The sequence below is a fragment of the Petaurus breviceps genome, unplaced genomic scaffold (assembly GCF_028583685.1).
Source record: "Petaurus breviceps papuanus isolate PSGF00001 unplaced genomic scaffold, PetGlider_PUasm1.0 224, whole genome shotgun sequence".
In the NCBI taxonomy this organism is placed as follows: Eukaryota; Metazoa; Chordata; class Mammalia; order Diprotodontia; family Petauridae; genus Petaurus; species Petaurus breviceps.
The window spans coordinates 10,366,359-10,379,648 of record NW_027185887.1 but is presented as its reverse complement, the minus strand read 5'-3'; the positions used below and the strand labels follow the sequence as shown (position 1 = coordinate 10,379,648).

Genomic DNA, 13,290 nt, shown 5'->3' with positions numbered 1-13,290 from the left:
CTGATAAGATATTTCTAGTTCCATCTGGTGCCACCATCTTCCAGCATTGGAAATTATCCCCTGTCAAAATAAAAGGCATGGTTAAAATGACCAGACAGCCCAAATCTAGGGTGTAAATCTGTATTTAGAAGAGGTATGAGTTTCTGCTTCAAACATTTTTGTAATTTGCTGACATTAGTATGCTTATTAACATAGGGAGGAGACAGAAAGGACTCATTCATTTTACTACACTAGCATTAAGCTTACCAGATGATATTATCCAATACTGATTATTTTTAGATCCTGGCCTACTGCCAAGCTCCCATACTTGTCAAGAAGCATTTTGCTGTCAGGCCATCTAATTCAGCTCTGCATTTATTGAATTTTGTCACACTCCAGAGTAGAATGATTTAGAGAAAAATGATTTCTTTGATATTTTTTAAAGCATTTGATATAGCATTTATTATATGGTAGTGGAATAATAGATAATTATATATTTTAATATGAGACTGGTCCATTCCATATGTTTTTGTCACAGCAGGTAGAAATTTATCAGTAACAAGACAAGAAAAGCTAGAAAAAGGGAGCCTGTTTTTCATAAATACAGCCTTTCTTGTTATCTTAGACTTCTAGGAAAAATATGTTTATGAGGCTTTAAGGTTTGAAAAGGCTACTACATAAATTCACATTTGATTCTCTTAATAACTCTGAAGTAGTTGCTGGAGCTTTCCAGTCATTATTCACATCATACACATTAGAAATGTGGTCTCAACTGATAAAAGTATTAGGACAGATATCCCCACCCTTAAACTATGATCCTAAATTGTGCTTTCAACAGTACTTAGTAAATTTTGATTTAATGTCGAGATAAATGTGTGAATTCAACAAGTAACAGACTTTATTAATATTTTGTAAACATCATTACAAATGTAACAGTTACTTTTTTAACAAATTGATAACACATTAACACAATTGATATTGTTAACATATGATTTTCTATTTATCTTACTGGGTTTTTTTTTTTTTTTGAGAGGGGAGATGAGGCAATTAGGATTAAGTGACTTGCCCAACGTCAGGCAGCTAGAAGGTGTCAAATGTCTGAAGTTAGATTTGAACTCAGGTCCTCCTGACTCCGCCCCATGCTCTATTCATTGGCCACCTAGTTGCACCTGTTTTATCTTAAGTCATGCTTATAATTGAAATACTACATTTGGATTGTAAAAGAGCTTGGCAGATTTTTAGAATAAGATAGATTTAGAGATCAACTTATTTGTAGTATTTTAAGAATTGAAATATTTTTAACTTCTTGGTGTTGTGGAAGGAGAACTAGATTGGACCTTGGGAGACTTGCCATTGAATCCTAGATCTGTTACTTCCTATATACTTGCTTTTGGGCAGGTCACTCAGTTTCTCTGGGCCTTAGTTTTCTTATTTGCATAATCTAAGATTTAGGCTAGATGATCTCTAAGGGTCCATTCTATTCTCTTACTTTTTTTTTAATTTTTTGGTCCTTATTAATTTGTTTACTTTTAGTTTGCACAATTCCTTAGTTTCAAATTTTCTTATTCTCTCACTTTTGCCAACAAAACAATCTTTGGTGCAGAGCTTTGGGGAGAGGTGGGTAGAAAACACATGGCCATCTATACTCTTGTTGTAACTAAGCCACACTTATTTTTTTTTTTTTTTTGGGAGGGGGGAAGGCAAGGCAATTGGGGTTAAGTGATTTCCCCAAGGTCACACAGCTAGTAATTGTGTCAAGTGTCTGAGGTGGTATTTGAATTCAGGGCCTGTGCTCTATTCACTGCACCACCTAGCTGCTCCCACATTTATTTTTTCTTTTTAAAACAACACTGTTTCTATGCGACATTTTATTAAAAGAAAACGAAAGTTTGGAGAACCTGAATCACTGTTTTCTTTAGTTCCACTTTCTGTCTGAGTTTCTGTTGCTAGCCTATTTACAGAAAATTTATAGTAAACCTGATCTTGCTCCCTTTAAGGAGGAATTGAACTTGACTCTTCTTGATTTTGTAGGGGTGAATAGCCTTTCTCAATCACTCAGTGCCAACCAGCTAATCGCTACCACCCTCACCCACTTAGACCTCTCAGGGAACGCTCTTCGGGGAGATGACCTCTCGGTAAGACTTGCTTGTTATATCATTTGGCTTCTTGGACAGAATTGTATTTTCATGAGTTATATATGATTCCCAAAGGCAGTGCTTTAATTCCTTCCACTCCATCTACTTAACCTTCAAATCCATGCTATTCACATAACTAACCTGGTTTTTAGTGAGTTGTCTTTCTAAATATCCATAATCATCCTTGGTAATATGGGTTTCCTTCAACATAGTCATTCCTTTCTCTTTTTGGTACAGCAGTTAAACTTTTTGAATGCTGCTAATTTTCCCCAAAATTTAAAAAATATTTTTATTCACTTTTTATATTTATGGAATAAAACATGAAGCATTTCCATAACATAGTATGATTTTTAAAAATGAAACTACAAAGTACCAGCCCTGGAGTCAGGAGGACCAGATTTCAAATCCAGCCTCAGACCCTTTACACTTACTAGCTTTGTTTCTCTGGGCAAGTGTCTTAACCCTAAATTGCCTCGCAAAAAACAAACATAAAAAATAAATCATGTCATGTAAAACATTGGCCAAGCAACCCATATGGCTCAGAATTCTGATCCTTTTGCTATTATATAGCAAGTGAAGACCTTGGTTGTACTGAGCCATTTAAGGATGTGATAGTAGAATAAGCATAATTGAATAATCCTAGAATATTCAGTTATTTCCGAAACAGCCATCCTTAATGATAGGTTGCTCCTTGGAGCTTCATGCGTGGTCCTTGGAGCAAGTGTGAAAGAAAAATATTCTGAAAAATTTAAAAGAATAGGTTTCTCCAGCTTATTAAGAAATAGATAAATATTTATAAAGAAGATATAAGTATTTAGCAGCTCTCTTCAGTATGATAAATTAATCAAGTCTTAAATTTGGTTAGAAATTGATGATCATGATGAACCTTGACTTTGATCTTTGGTCAGGAGCCATTGCCATTCAGTAAGCATTTAGTAGACAGCTACTGAATTCAGGGCCCTGTTCTCAAACTGGAGATAGAAAACAGTCTTTGCTCCTAGGGGTCCTGCCATCCTAGTGGAATGGCCATCACTGGCTAATCTGATCATATTATAATTAGTCAAGCCTTAAGGAGAGGATGTATTGATGAGATTCTTATGAGGAATTTAATTGTCATTCTAAGAGGTTTTATGGCACCAGGCCCATTTCTCTCCTGTTTTGTTCCCCTCTGTTCTGCCTGTTATCCTTCTTCCCAACCTTCTACTAAATCTGTTAAAAAGATACTATTTGCTTTTTTCCTATGGTGGATTATGACTATTGTGTGCATCCTTAGTTATCACCTTAACTGATGATCCATTCCTGCTGTTATCCCTCTAACAGGATGGATGCAAAGACCTAATTTAGACAGTTAATAAGATGCTAAAAAATGCTGGAGTAGAATAAATTGTAGAGATTTAAAATTAAATGAGAACCAATTAAAAAACCATAAATGTTATATAACCAAACTAAATGGGAACAGTATCAGTCATCTAAGATTATGTTTTTTTGGAAGGATGAGAAAGTTCTGGTGGACATTGTAGAGTTTAAGGACCTTTAGCAGTCCATCGGGACAGTACCTATGATTTTACTGGTATAGAAAACGACTTCTACCAGGACTGTTCTGTACCTTTTGTGTAATTTCTAGTCAAAGAGAAATGCCTGAAGCACTGAGAGGTTAAATAACTTGTTCTTGGTGAAACAGTGACTATGTGTAAGAGAGAGGTCTTGGATTCATGTCTTCCTCTGAAGCCAGTTTGATTCTGTCTACTGTACCATACTACCTTTGATCAAGTCAATTCAATTCACCTAGGCTTTAAGTGTCTGCTAGGTGCAAGGCACTGTTCTAGCCATGGATCTTAAATCAGAAATATTCATAGGTTAGTTCTGAATGTACTTTGTAAGTCTGTTTATCTCAGGCTAACCTTGTAATTTTTTCATTTGAAGAGTAACATTTCACCATATCTACCTTACAATTGAAGTTTTAAAAATTAATGAAAGTTAGTCAATGTCTACAAGAATCTCAGCTAAATAAAGGAAAGAGCTTAGACTTCTTTTTTCATAGTACCTCTTGGCTTATATATAACTTTTAAGTTTTGTTTTATTTTCATCGTGGAGAAAGATTATCCCTGTTGGAATACTCTAGATCTTGCTGTGCTTTCTCATAATGCAGATTGAAATTCTGTCAGAAGTTTTCAATTTTTAATTTTTCATACACATGGAATAAGTCTATAGTTCTGTACTTTGAGCCTTTATGTGAAGGGAAGGCTATGTGTAACCTATGAAAATGGAGTTTGCCCAGCTGTTGGTGAGAATTTTTTTTTAATTCCCTAATAGTTCTGTCAGATCTGTCTTATTAGATTTCTAAAGCACTTCAGGACAGGAAGACCATATGTATCAAAGCAGAGGCTGGCCAGAGGAGCATCATATGGTTCAGATTCAAATTAGTGGTGATCCTAACAGAGCACAAGACTTCATTTGAACTTTCAAAATTGATTAGCATTTTGAAAGAGTGGCTATAATTCAGGTGGCATTTCAATCTCAGGAGTTGAAATTAATTAGCACCTTTCAAAATGGTATAGCATAAGCTGAGTTAATCAAACAAATCTAGCGATGCATAACAGACAAGGGGTTGGGGAGTCCAGATTTCATTTGGAGGTTTCTCATATTTTATCTCATGCTTAGTTTTATATTAAACATTTTCTGGAGTTTTGTTTTTGGAATTGTGATAAAAATTATAATATTATTGGAGGTAGAAAAGATATAGAAGAAATATGAGAAGATTTTCTAAATTTTCTAATGTTTTAATGCTGGAAATATTTGGTCTTGTTTTAATGATTAACTTCTTGTTGTTCCTTTTTTTTCAAGTACCTGTACAACTTTTTGGCTCAGCCAAATGCCATTGCTCACCTGGATTTATCTAATACAGAGTGTGCCCTGGACATGGTAATATTTCTTTATTTTGCCTTGGAGTTTCAGCATCCATTAAGTTGTGATACAGTGGAATTTCTGTTGAGTAAAAAAATAGACTTCTGTAACCAGTGATATTCGATAATCAAGCTGAGGTTTTTACTTTCCAGGTCTGTGCAGCACTTCTTCGTGGATGCCTTCAGCATTTAGCTGTCCTCAGCCTCTCCAGGACTGTCTTTTCTCACCGGTATGGCATTCTTTCCCAGCACCATTAATTTCAACTATGGATTGAACAATGAAATCTTTCTTTGTCACAGAGGTTTTAAGTAATAGCTTTCAGACAAATCCTAAAAGGCAGTAATCATCATGTAATTATTATCTAATGATGTTAAATCTTAAAGGTTTTTTTTTTTTATTAAGTTCTGTTTTGGTCTTGATATATGCATTCATCAATGTAGAGAAGCCCTGATGGGGAAATCTCTTTTACCCATGCTGATCAGGAACTCTTTTATGACTTATGGTCTTGCAGGGTTGCCTTAAAGAGAACATTTGGGTGCATCTCCACTATCCCTGAGGCTATCACTATGTTTCACTACATTAAAATAAATACTGTAGTGTTCATATTTACAACCACCCTAAAATCATCAAAGAATCATATTAGGTTCAGTATACTTTATTTAATAAGGCAGGGAAGTTTGTGTAATATTAGATGTCCACCAAAAATTGTTATAAATAATAAACAAGTTCTCGTGATCAAAAAGAATAAAGTTTCTGATCTCTGGGAAATCTGATCATGTAGAAACCTTGTCTCTGAGATTGATATATAAATGAGCATTGCCTTATATACTTTAACCTGTGTGTGTATATAATTTGACAATTTAAATAAGTTTGTGATTGAATGCATAATAGAGATAGTATATATGATATATAACAAAATATTTTATATAAAGAATGTATATATAATATGTGTGTATAAAAGTAGTATATTAATGTATAATCAAAACTTAATATGTGTGTACATTATCTTTTTTATACACTAAATTACAAATTTATTAAAATTGTCAAAATGGTGGCATAAATTCTACTTAAGCAGTCCCTCCCTACAAATTAGGATAAAAAGGTTTACAATGAGAGTAAGTGAAAGGGATGGGACTGGAGCTAGAAGTCACTGGCATACCCAAAGCTCTGGACTAGATTGAGAAGTCCTCATGGAGTTAGCAGGGTTTATCTCCTGAAAGGACTTCCAAAACTTTTGCTTCTTGGCTCAAGTTGTAAATTTATGTCATTCAGTAAGCTTGTAAGATCATAAAACAGATCTGTTTAGATAGAGCTGTGAATGATTGATTAGGAGAGTAGTTATGTAGAAGGGCATTTGGAAGAAAAAAAGTTGACTAGATTTGAAATCTAGTTCACTAGATTTGAGTAAAATAATTAAATGTGGGAAATCATTGTTTCTTCTAAATAAAAGAACATTGCCTTCTTGAGAAGCATTAAATGCATGGGTGAAATAAATTGATGATGATTTCTTGACTCTGATGAGACCAGAGTTTGTGATTTGACCAAATATTATTTCACAGGAAAAGAAAAAACAGGAGGAATTAATTCAAAGAACAATACAAAAGCTGTTAGATTACTAAAATAAAGCAATGACTAGGAGCATGGAGCGTTGTATGAATATTGATGATCATGGGAACAGCATTGTTGGACATGTATAAGCCCATTAATAAAAGTATAGCAATGCTCATTTTTCTTTTATTCAAATAGAACAAAATGGCTAAATTCCATTTTCCCTTAAATAACCTGAAATTGCCTGTATTCTCTGATATTAACTTTTGTCAAATATACCAATATAACTTTTGACAAGTATACCAGGGTGTTATTTTTGGTACTAGAACAATACCCACTCAACAGAATGGAGGTTGTGATTATTTCCCTTGTTTGTCATTTTTGTGGGAGTGTTTAATTAAATGGGATTGGTGTACCTGGAAAACTAATGGTTGAGAAACAGAAGAGGTGACCTGACAATCTCTTGTTATTCCTGTTTGCCATGTTATTTAGTAATTTGTGTCAGATCTGAATAATTCTAAGGTTGTTTGCATATGAATCTCAGTGCTTTTCCCAACACTACAAAGGGATGATTGGGACTGTCAACATCATCAGATAGTGAGACCTCATTTCACTGGTCCCTTTTACCCTTTAATAAATGCATACTTTTATTCTTCGATATATCTGAGATCTTACTGATTTTCCTCCACTGGTATAAACCAAAAAGTAGTTAGGTGGCACAATGGATAGAGTGCCAGACCTGCATAAAATTCATCTTCTTGAGTTCAAATCTTTTTTTAAAAATTAATTAATTTTTGGTTTTCAACATTCACTTCCCTAAGATTTTGAGTTTTAAATTTTTTCCCCTTCCATCTCCTCCTCCTCCCAGGATGTCATGCATTCTGATATAGGTTGTTCTTTTACATTTATATTTAACATATTTTGACATTAGTCATAATGTAAAGAAGAATTAGAACTAATGGGAGGAACCGTGAGAAAGAAGAAACAAAATGAAACAACAAAAGAAAAGGAGAACAAATAATATGCTTTTATCTGCATTCAGACTCCAGAGTTCTTTCTCTGAATGGGAATAGTTTTTTCCATCGTTGAGTCTTTTGGAGTTGTCTTAGATCCTTGCATTGCTGAGAAAGAGCTAAGACTCTCATAACTTATCATCATACAATGTTAGTGTTACTATGTATGTACAGTGTTCTCCTGCTTCTGTTCACTTCACTCAACATCAGTTCATGTAAGTCTTTCCAGGTTTTTCTGAAGTCTGCCTGCTCATCATTTCTTATAGCACAGTAATATTCCATTACATTCATATGCCACAACTTGTTCAACCATTCCCCAATTGATGGACATCCTCTCAATTTCCAATGGAAATTTCCAAATTTCTTTGCTACCACAAAAATTGCTGCTATAAATATTTTTGTACATATGGGTCCTTTTCCCATTTTTATGATCTCTTTGGGATACAAACCTAGAAGTGGTATTGCTGGATCAAAGGGTATGCACAATTATATAGCCCTTTGGGCATAATTCCAATTTACTCTCCAGAATGGTTAAATAAGTTCACAACTCTGCCAACAGTGCATTAGTGTGCCAATTTTCCCATGTCTTCTCCGACATTCATCATTTTCCTGTTTTGTCCTGTTAACGAATCTCATAGGTATGGTGTAATACCTCAGAGTTGTTTTTATTTGCATTTCTCTTATCAATAGTGATTTAGAGCATTTTTTCGTATGACTATAAATAGCTTTAATTTCTTTATCTGAAAACTGCCTGTTCATATCCTTTGACCATTTATCAATTGGGGAATGACTTGTATTCTTATAAATTTTATTCAGTTCTTTATATATTTGAGAAATTAGGCCTTTATCAGAGATACTGGCAATAAAAAATTGTTTCCCAGCTTTCTGTTTCCCTTCTAATCTTGGTTGTATTGGTTTGTTTGTGTAAAAACTTTTCAATTTAATGTAATCAAAATCATTTTGCATTTCATAATGTTCTCTATCTCTTTCTTGGTCATAAATTCTTCCCTTCTCCATAGATCTGAAAGGTAAACTATTCTTTGTTCTCCTCATTTGCTTAAAGTATCAGCCTTTATATCTAAATTATGTACGCATTTTGACTTTATCTTGGTATAGGATGTAAGATGTTGGGTTTTCTGCCTGGTTTCTGCCATATCGTTTTCCAGTTTTCCTAGAAGTTTTTGTTAAAATGAGAGTTCTTATCCTACAAGCTAGAGTCTTTGGATTTATCAAATAGTAGATTACTATAGTCATTGATTATTGCATATTATGTACCTAACCTAATCCACTGATCCACCACTCTGTTTCTTAGCCAGGACCAAGTAGTTTTGATGACAGCTGTTTTATAATACAATTTAAAATCTGGCACAGCGAGGCCACCTTCCCTGGCATTTCTTTTCATTATTTCCCTCTGAGTTCAGATCTTGCCTCAGACTAGTATCTGTGTGCCCCTGGGCCAGTCACTTAGCCTTGTTTGCCTCAAATTCCTTATCTGTAAAATGAGCTGGAGAAGGAAATGGCAAACCACTTCAATATCTTTGCCAAGAAGACCCCAAAGGGGTCATGAAAAGTTGGACACAATTGACAAATGACTGAACAAAACAACAGCACAATGTATTTCACAGCTAATTCATGCCATCTGTCCTGTGGCATTCTAGTCCACTTTTTTCCATAAGACCATAAAAGGTATATCCCAAATGGTTGAAGCTTTTTCTTGAGTCCTTTAAAAAAATTAATGGATGCCCGTATACCACTCAGGCTACTTATTTGTTGTTCCATTCCTTTATTGCACAACTGATCCTTAGTTTCTCCTCCAGTTGTATGTGCTACAAAGGTCTTTAATGGGACATTGGGAATATGTTCCACCCATCTCTCCATTGCCATTTGCCAGTAACCATTCTTCTGAGATAGTTGTCTTTAATGATTTCCAACCATGTAGAAATTGTTCTCGGCTTTCTACAGTTCCAAGTTGCTCCTTGTTTCCAAAGTCTTTGTCTTTACTTACTTACTTGTTTGTTTGTTTGTTTGTTTGAGTTTTTATTTCTATTCATCTTTCATTTTGAGTTCATCTTTGTTTTCCAAAGAATCTTTTCCAGAGAGCCATTGTAGCACTAATGCAATATTTACAGCGTCCATGATCACTATAAATAGACCTGCATGGTGCTAGATTGCAAAATATAACAGGCTCTCCATATAGAAGATAAAAGAAAACCTTTTATTCAGATGCTAGAAAATCAGATCCCCAAACCAGGAAACTGAATCCATCATAGCAACATAGAAGTTAATATACCACAAAATAGCAGAGAGCCACACCATCTTTTAGCTTTCCCACAAACCAATATTTGACCAATATTTTACTCATGAGACTAACTGACTCCTTGCCTGAGCATCCTTTTTCTCCCACTGTCTAACTGGCTCTGACTCCCAGCTTCCTGTGGGCTCTGCTCCACCCTTCAGCAAAATCCTCCGACCACAGGCTCCATGTGACTACATTCAACCTATTAGGGGACAGAGTTTATTTTCAAAGCAGGGAAGGTCTTCAAATTCCCTTAGGCATATTAAGGGGCAGGGAAGATCTTCAAATTTCCATTACCATTTTATAACAAAATCTGAAGGGGGAGGGAGAGGAGAAAGAACTTCAGCAAAACTAACCACGACTTCAGAAAGTTAAGTGCTCCACACCCAAAGGGCATTTTGTTTAATATCAAATTATACATATTTACTTTTAAATCTCAGGACTTCTCTTTGGCTTTATATAAAAGGTCAGCAGGCGTTAGTTTATTTGAGAAAAGGATGGTGTTGTACAAAAATTGTTTTGGGATACAGTAAGGCCTTTATAAATACCTTTTTTTTTTTTTAAATTGATTTGGGGTTCTATTTCTTCACTTTATACTTCCCTGTCTCATTAATTGATTTGGGGTTGTTGGGTTGGGTTTTTTTTTCTACCGTTTAAGTACTGCTGAAAATTTAGCCATTCCATCCTTTAATTCACAAAGCATCTATGTGCAGCCATTGGTAATTGTGTACCTGTCAACATTGGCCATTTTGGAATTATATATTTCTGTGAAAATGTCAGCACTAACCTGTTATTTTTTTTTTATTTACAGGAAAGGAAAAGATGTGCCCCCATCTTTCAAACAGTTTTTCAGCAGTTCTCTTGCCTTGATGCAAATCAACCTTTCAGGCACTAAACTCTCTCCTGAGCCTTTAAAGTAAGTGCCTTGTTCTTTTTCTCCAGAGCTTTTGAAGTTCAGTTTTCTAGATGATTTTATTGAAGAATGGGACATTTAATCCAAAATCTCAGAAGGCAGATCAAAATGTCAGTGCTTCTAAGCATCCTTCAGGTTATTTCTGACCACCAGGAGGATGGGATCCACAATTCTGATGCTATTAGCAGCTTGGAATAAAGTGTTTTCCCTCTTGTCTTTAGCTGACTTTTTTCTTTTATGAAATCTTTGCTCGCAAAGATCTTTCAAGAATCTTCTGGCACATAATCTTAAGTGTATATTGCTATGTTATTTCTATTCTTGATACCAAGCATTCTGACTAACTTAATGATAAGTAAACTCTAGAACAGTTATGCATATGTTTATTTAGGAGGAAATTATCCAGCTTCTGAATTATCCAAACCCTTTTTTGTTCATCTTCTTTCTGGCTAGATGTCTTTTCATTGTTTCAATGATATAAAAGTATCAAAGTGGAAAACAGAATGCAAATAAATAAATTTCTAGTGAAGTGATTGGTAGTTGAAAAAATTAGCAAAATGAAACTTGGCGTATGTGGCTTTCAATCATGCCCTCTATCCTTTATTGCCACAAATAATAAAAAATTTGATGTTATTTTGAGGGTAATAGAATTAAACTACCTTTGGAACCAGGAGTTGTCTTTACAGATAGTTAGGTGATGAAGGCATAATGCCCTTCCTCATATTCTCCCTCTACCCAATGCCCCCAAAAGATAAAAACAAAACTGAACAAAATAACAGTATTTTTCCCATTTCACCATTGCTGTAGGCTTTTGTCTGATGTCATTTGGGGAAGTAGACAATCAACATATGCAGTTTGTTTTTCTTAAAAAAAATTAGGGTTTTATGTAATAATTATATTTTTTTTTTTCATTTTTGGAGGGCAGGGCAATTATGGGTTAAGTGACTTGTCCAAGGTCACACAGGTTGTGTTAAGTGTCTGAGGCTGGATTTGAACTCAGGTCCTCCTGACTCTAGGGTGCTGGTGCTCTATTTACTGTGCCACCTAGGTGCCCCAATGATATTATTTCCAATAAGGCATTTATCTAATTGTGTACATTTTTGGACCTTTCCAAAATAGTTGAGGACTTGGCAGTTTTCCTTAAATTATGCTGAAAATATAGATTAATTACTGATCAAAGCAGGAATATATTGCCAAATATTTGGCAACCTTTAAAACCATGGTCATTTGAAAAAATATGGCCAAAGTGAGCTTTGTTTTGCTTGACTCTACATATTTATAAAAAAATTTTTGTTTATTTTTTTGACAAGTAATGAGAGGGTAAGAAGATGGATCTTTGTGTAAGTAAGATAAAATTTAATTAAAAATAAAACAATTACATTTATACTAAGTATTTCCAACCCAAGAGATGAAATGTCTATAGTGTAGAAAGGCTAGTACGTTATATATAATTAGGCAGACTTTGTTCTTATGTAGATATAGTAGAAATTGCCTTATTCCCCTAAATATAATTTTAAAAATCAGTTAAAACATAATTACCCTGTAACAGGTATGTTGCCATGTCCTGATGTTTTGTAAAGGATTTTCCTTTTACTTGTGTTAAATTGCATTCAGTTGTGTAGCAAACATTATTTATGGTCTCACTTTAAGAAAGTAAACTTTTTAAATCGTCTATACCTGCTTTAGGTAAAATGTGGAAGAAACTACAAATTATCTAAATGCCCCCAAATTGGGTAATTACTAAACAGAATATGACAAAGCAAACCGATGAATTACTATACTGTTATTTGAAAAAGTAATAAATAATTTTGGACTGTGTCATTAGATCTGAAAAACGTGATGCAAAAAAGGAAGAAAGTCGACCTCAGATTAACGTATGGGCACTGATTATACTTTTCGCACAATTGTACTTTTAAGGATTTTGTAATATTGTGTGGATAATTATTTTTGTCTGCTGACTTCTGAGGGGATAAACCTTTTTATTACATAGGTTGTTAAATGCAAATTTTAAATACTAAGCTTCTTTTTACAAATCGCAAATCCTATTTACTGAGAATTCTCTAAACATTTGTGTGTGTGTGTGTATATATATATATATATATATATATATATATATATAAAATAGTTTAATTTTTTGGACTATAGGGGGAATTTCAAGATCATTCAAGGTTCATAATTACTAACATCAATTATGTTCAGAATAATTTTGTGTGTATTTTATTCTAATTTTTAAAAGATTGCTGATCTGTATATAGTATATGGACAAATGTTATAATACCTAGACTACTCAGTTACCCAGAATACCCCATTCCTATATCACCTGTAGAAGAGTTTACAGTATATTTCATAATATGGATGTGATATATCAATATTTGTTAAAATTATAATTAAGCCAAATCAATAATCCTTTCACCTTTGTGGTTGCTACTTTGTAGAACTGTATTAAAAATATTGATGGTTGATCAGACTTGGTTCATTTTTGTATGTATGCTAGAAATAAAAGTT

The 13,290-nt window shown here is 34.0% G+C and overlaps 1 protein-coding gene and 1 long non-coding RNA gene across 5 annotated transcripts in view; one reads left to right on the top strand and one right to left on the bottom strand.

Annotated features, from left to right (window-relative positions):
* Nucleotides 1–13,290, top strand: part of CARMIL1 (capping protein regulator and myosin 1 linker 1) — a 404,323-nt gene that overhangs the window by 259,966 nt on the left and 131,067 nt on the right. For all 3 annotated transcript variants that reach the window (XM_069095035.1, XM_069095037.1, XM_069095036.1), the window contains exons 13-16: nucleotides 2,011–2,114; nucleotides 4,959–5,036; nucleotides 5,171–5,247; nucleotides 10,687–10,791. In XM_069095035.1, coding sequence (XP_068951136.1) covers nucleotides 2,011–2,114; nucleotides 4,959–5,036; nucleotides 5,171–5,247; nucleotides 10,687–10,791 — 364 coding nt within the window. The remainder of the gene's footprint in view (nucleotides 1–2,010; nucleotides 2,115–4,958; nucleotides 5,037–5,170; nucleotides 5,248–10,686; nucleotides 10,792–13,290) is intronic.
* Nucleotides 1–13,290, bottom strand: part of LOC138166537 (uncharacterized) — a 101,069-nt gene that overhangs the window by 38,703 nt on the left and 49,076 nt on the right. For both annotated transcript variants that reach the window (XR_011169611.1, XR_011169612.1), the window contains exon 2: nucleotides 1–60. This is a non-coding gene — a long non-coding RNA (uncharacterized lncRNA). The remainder of the gene's footprint in view (nucleotides 61–13,290) is intronic.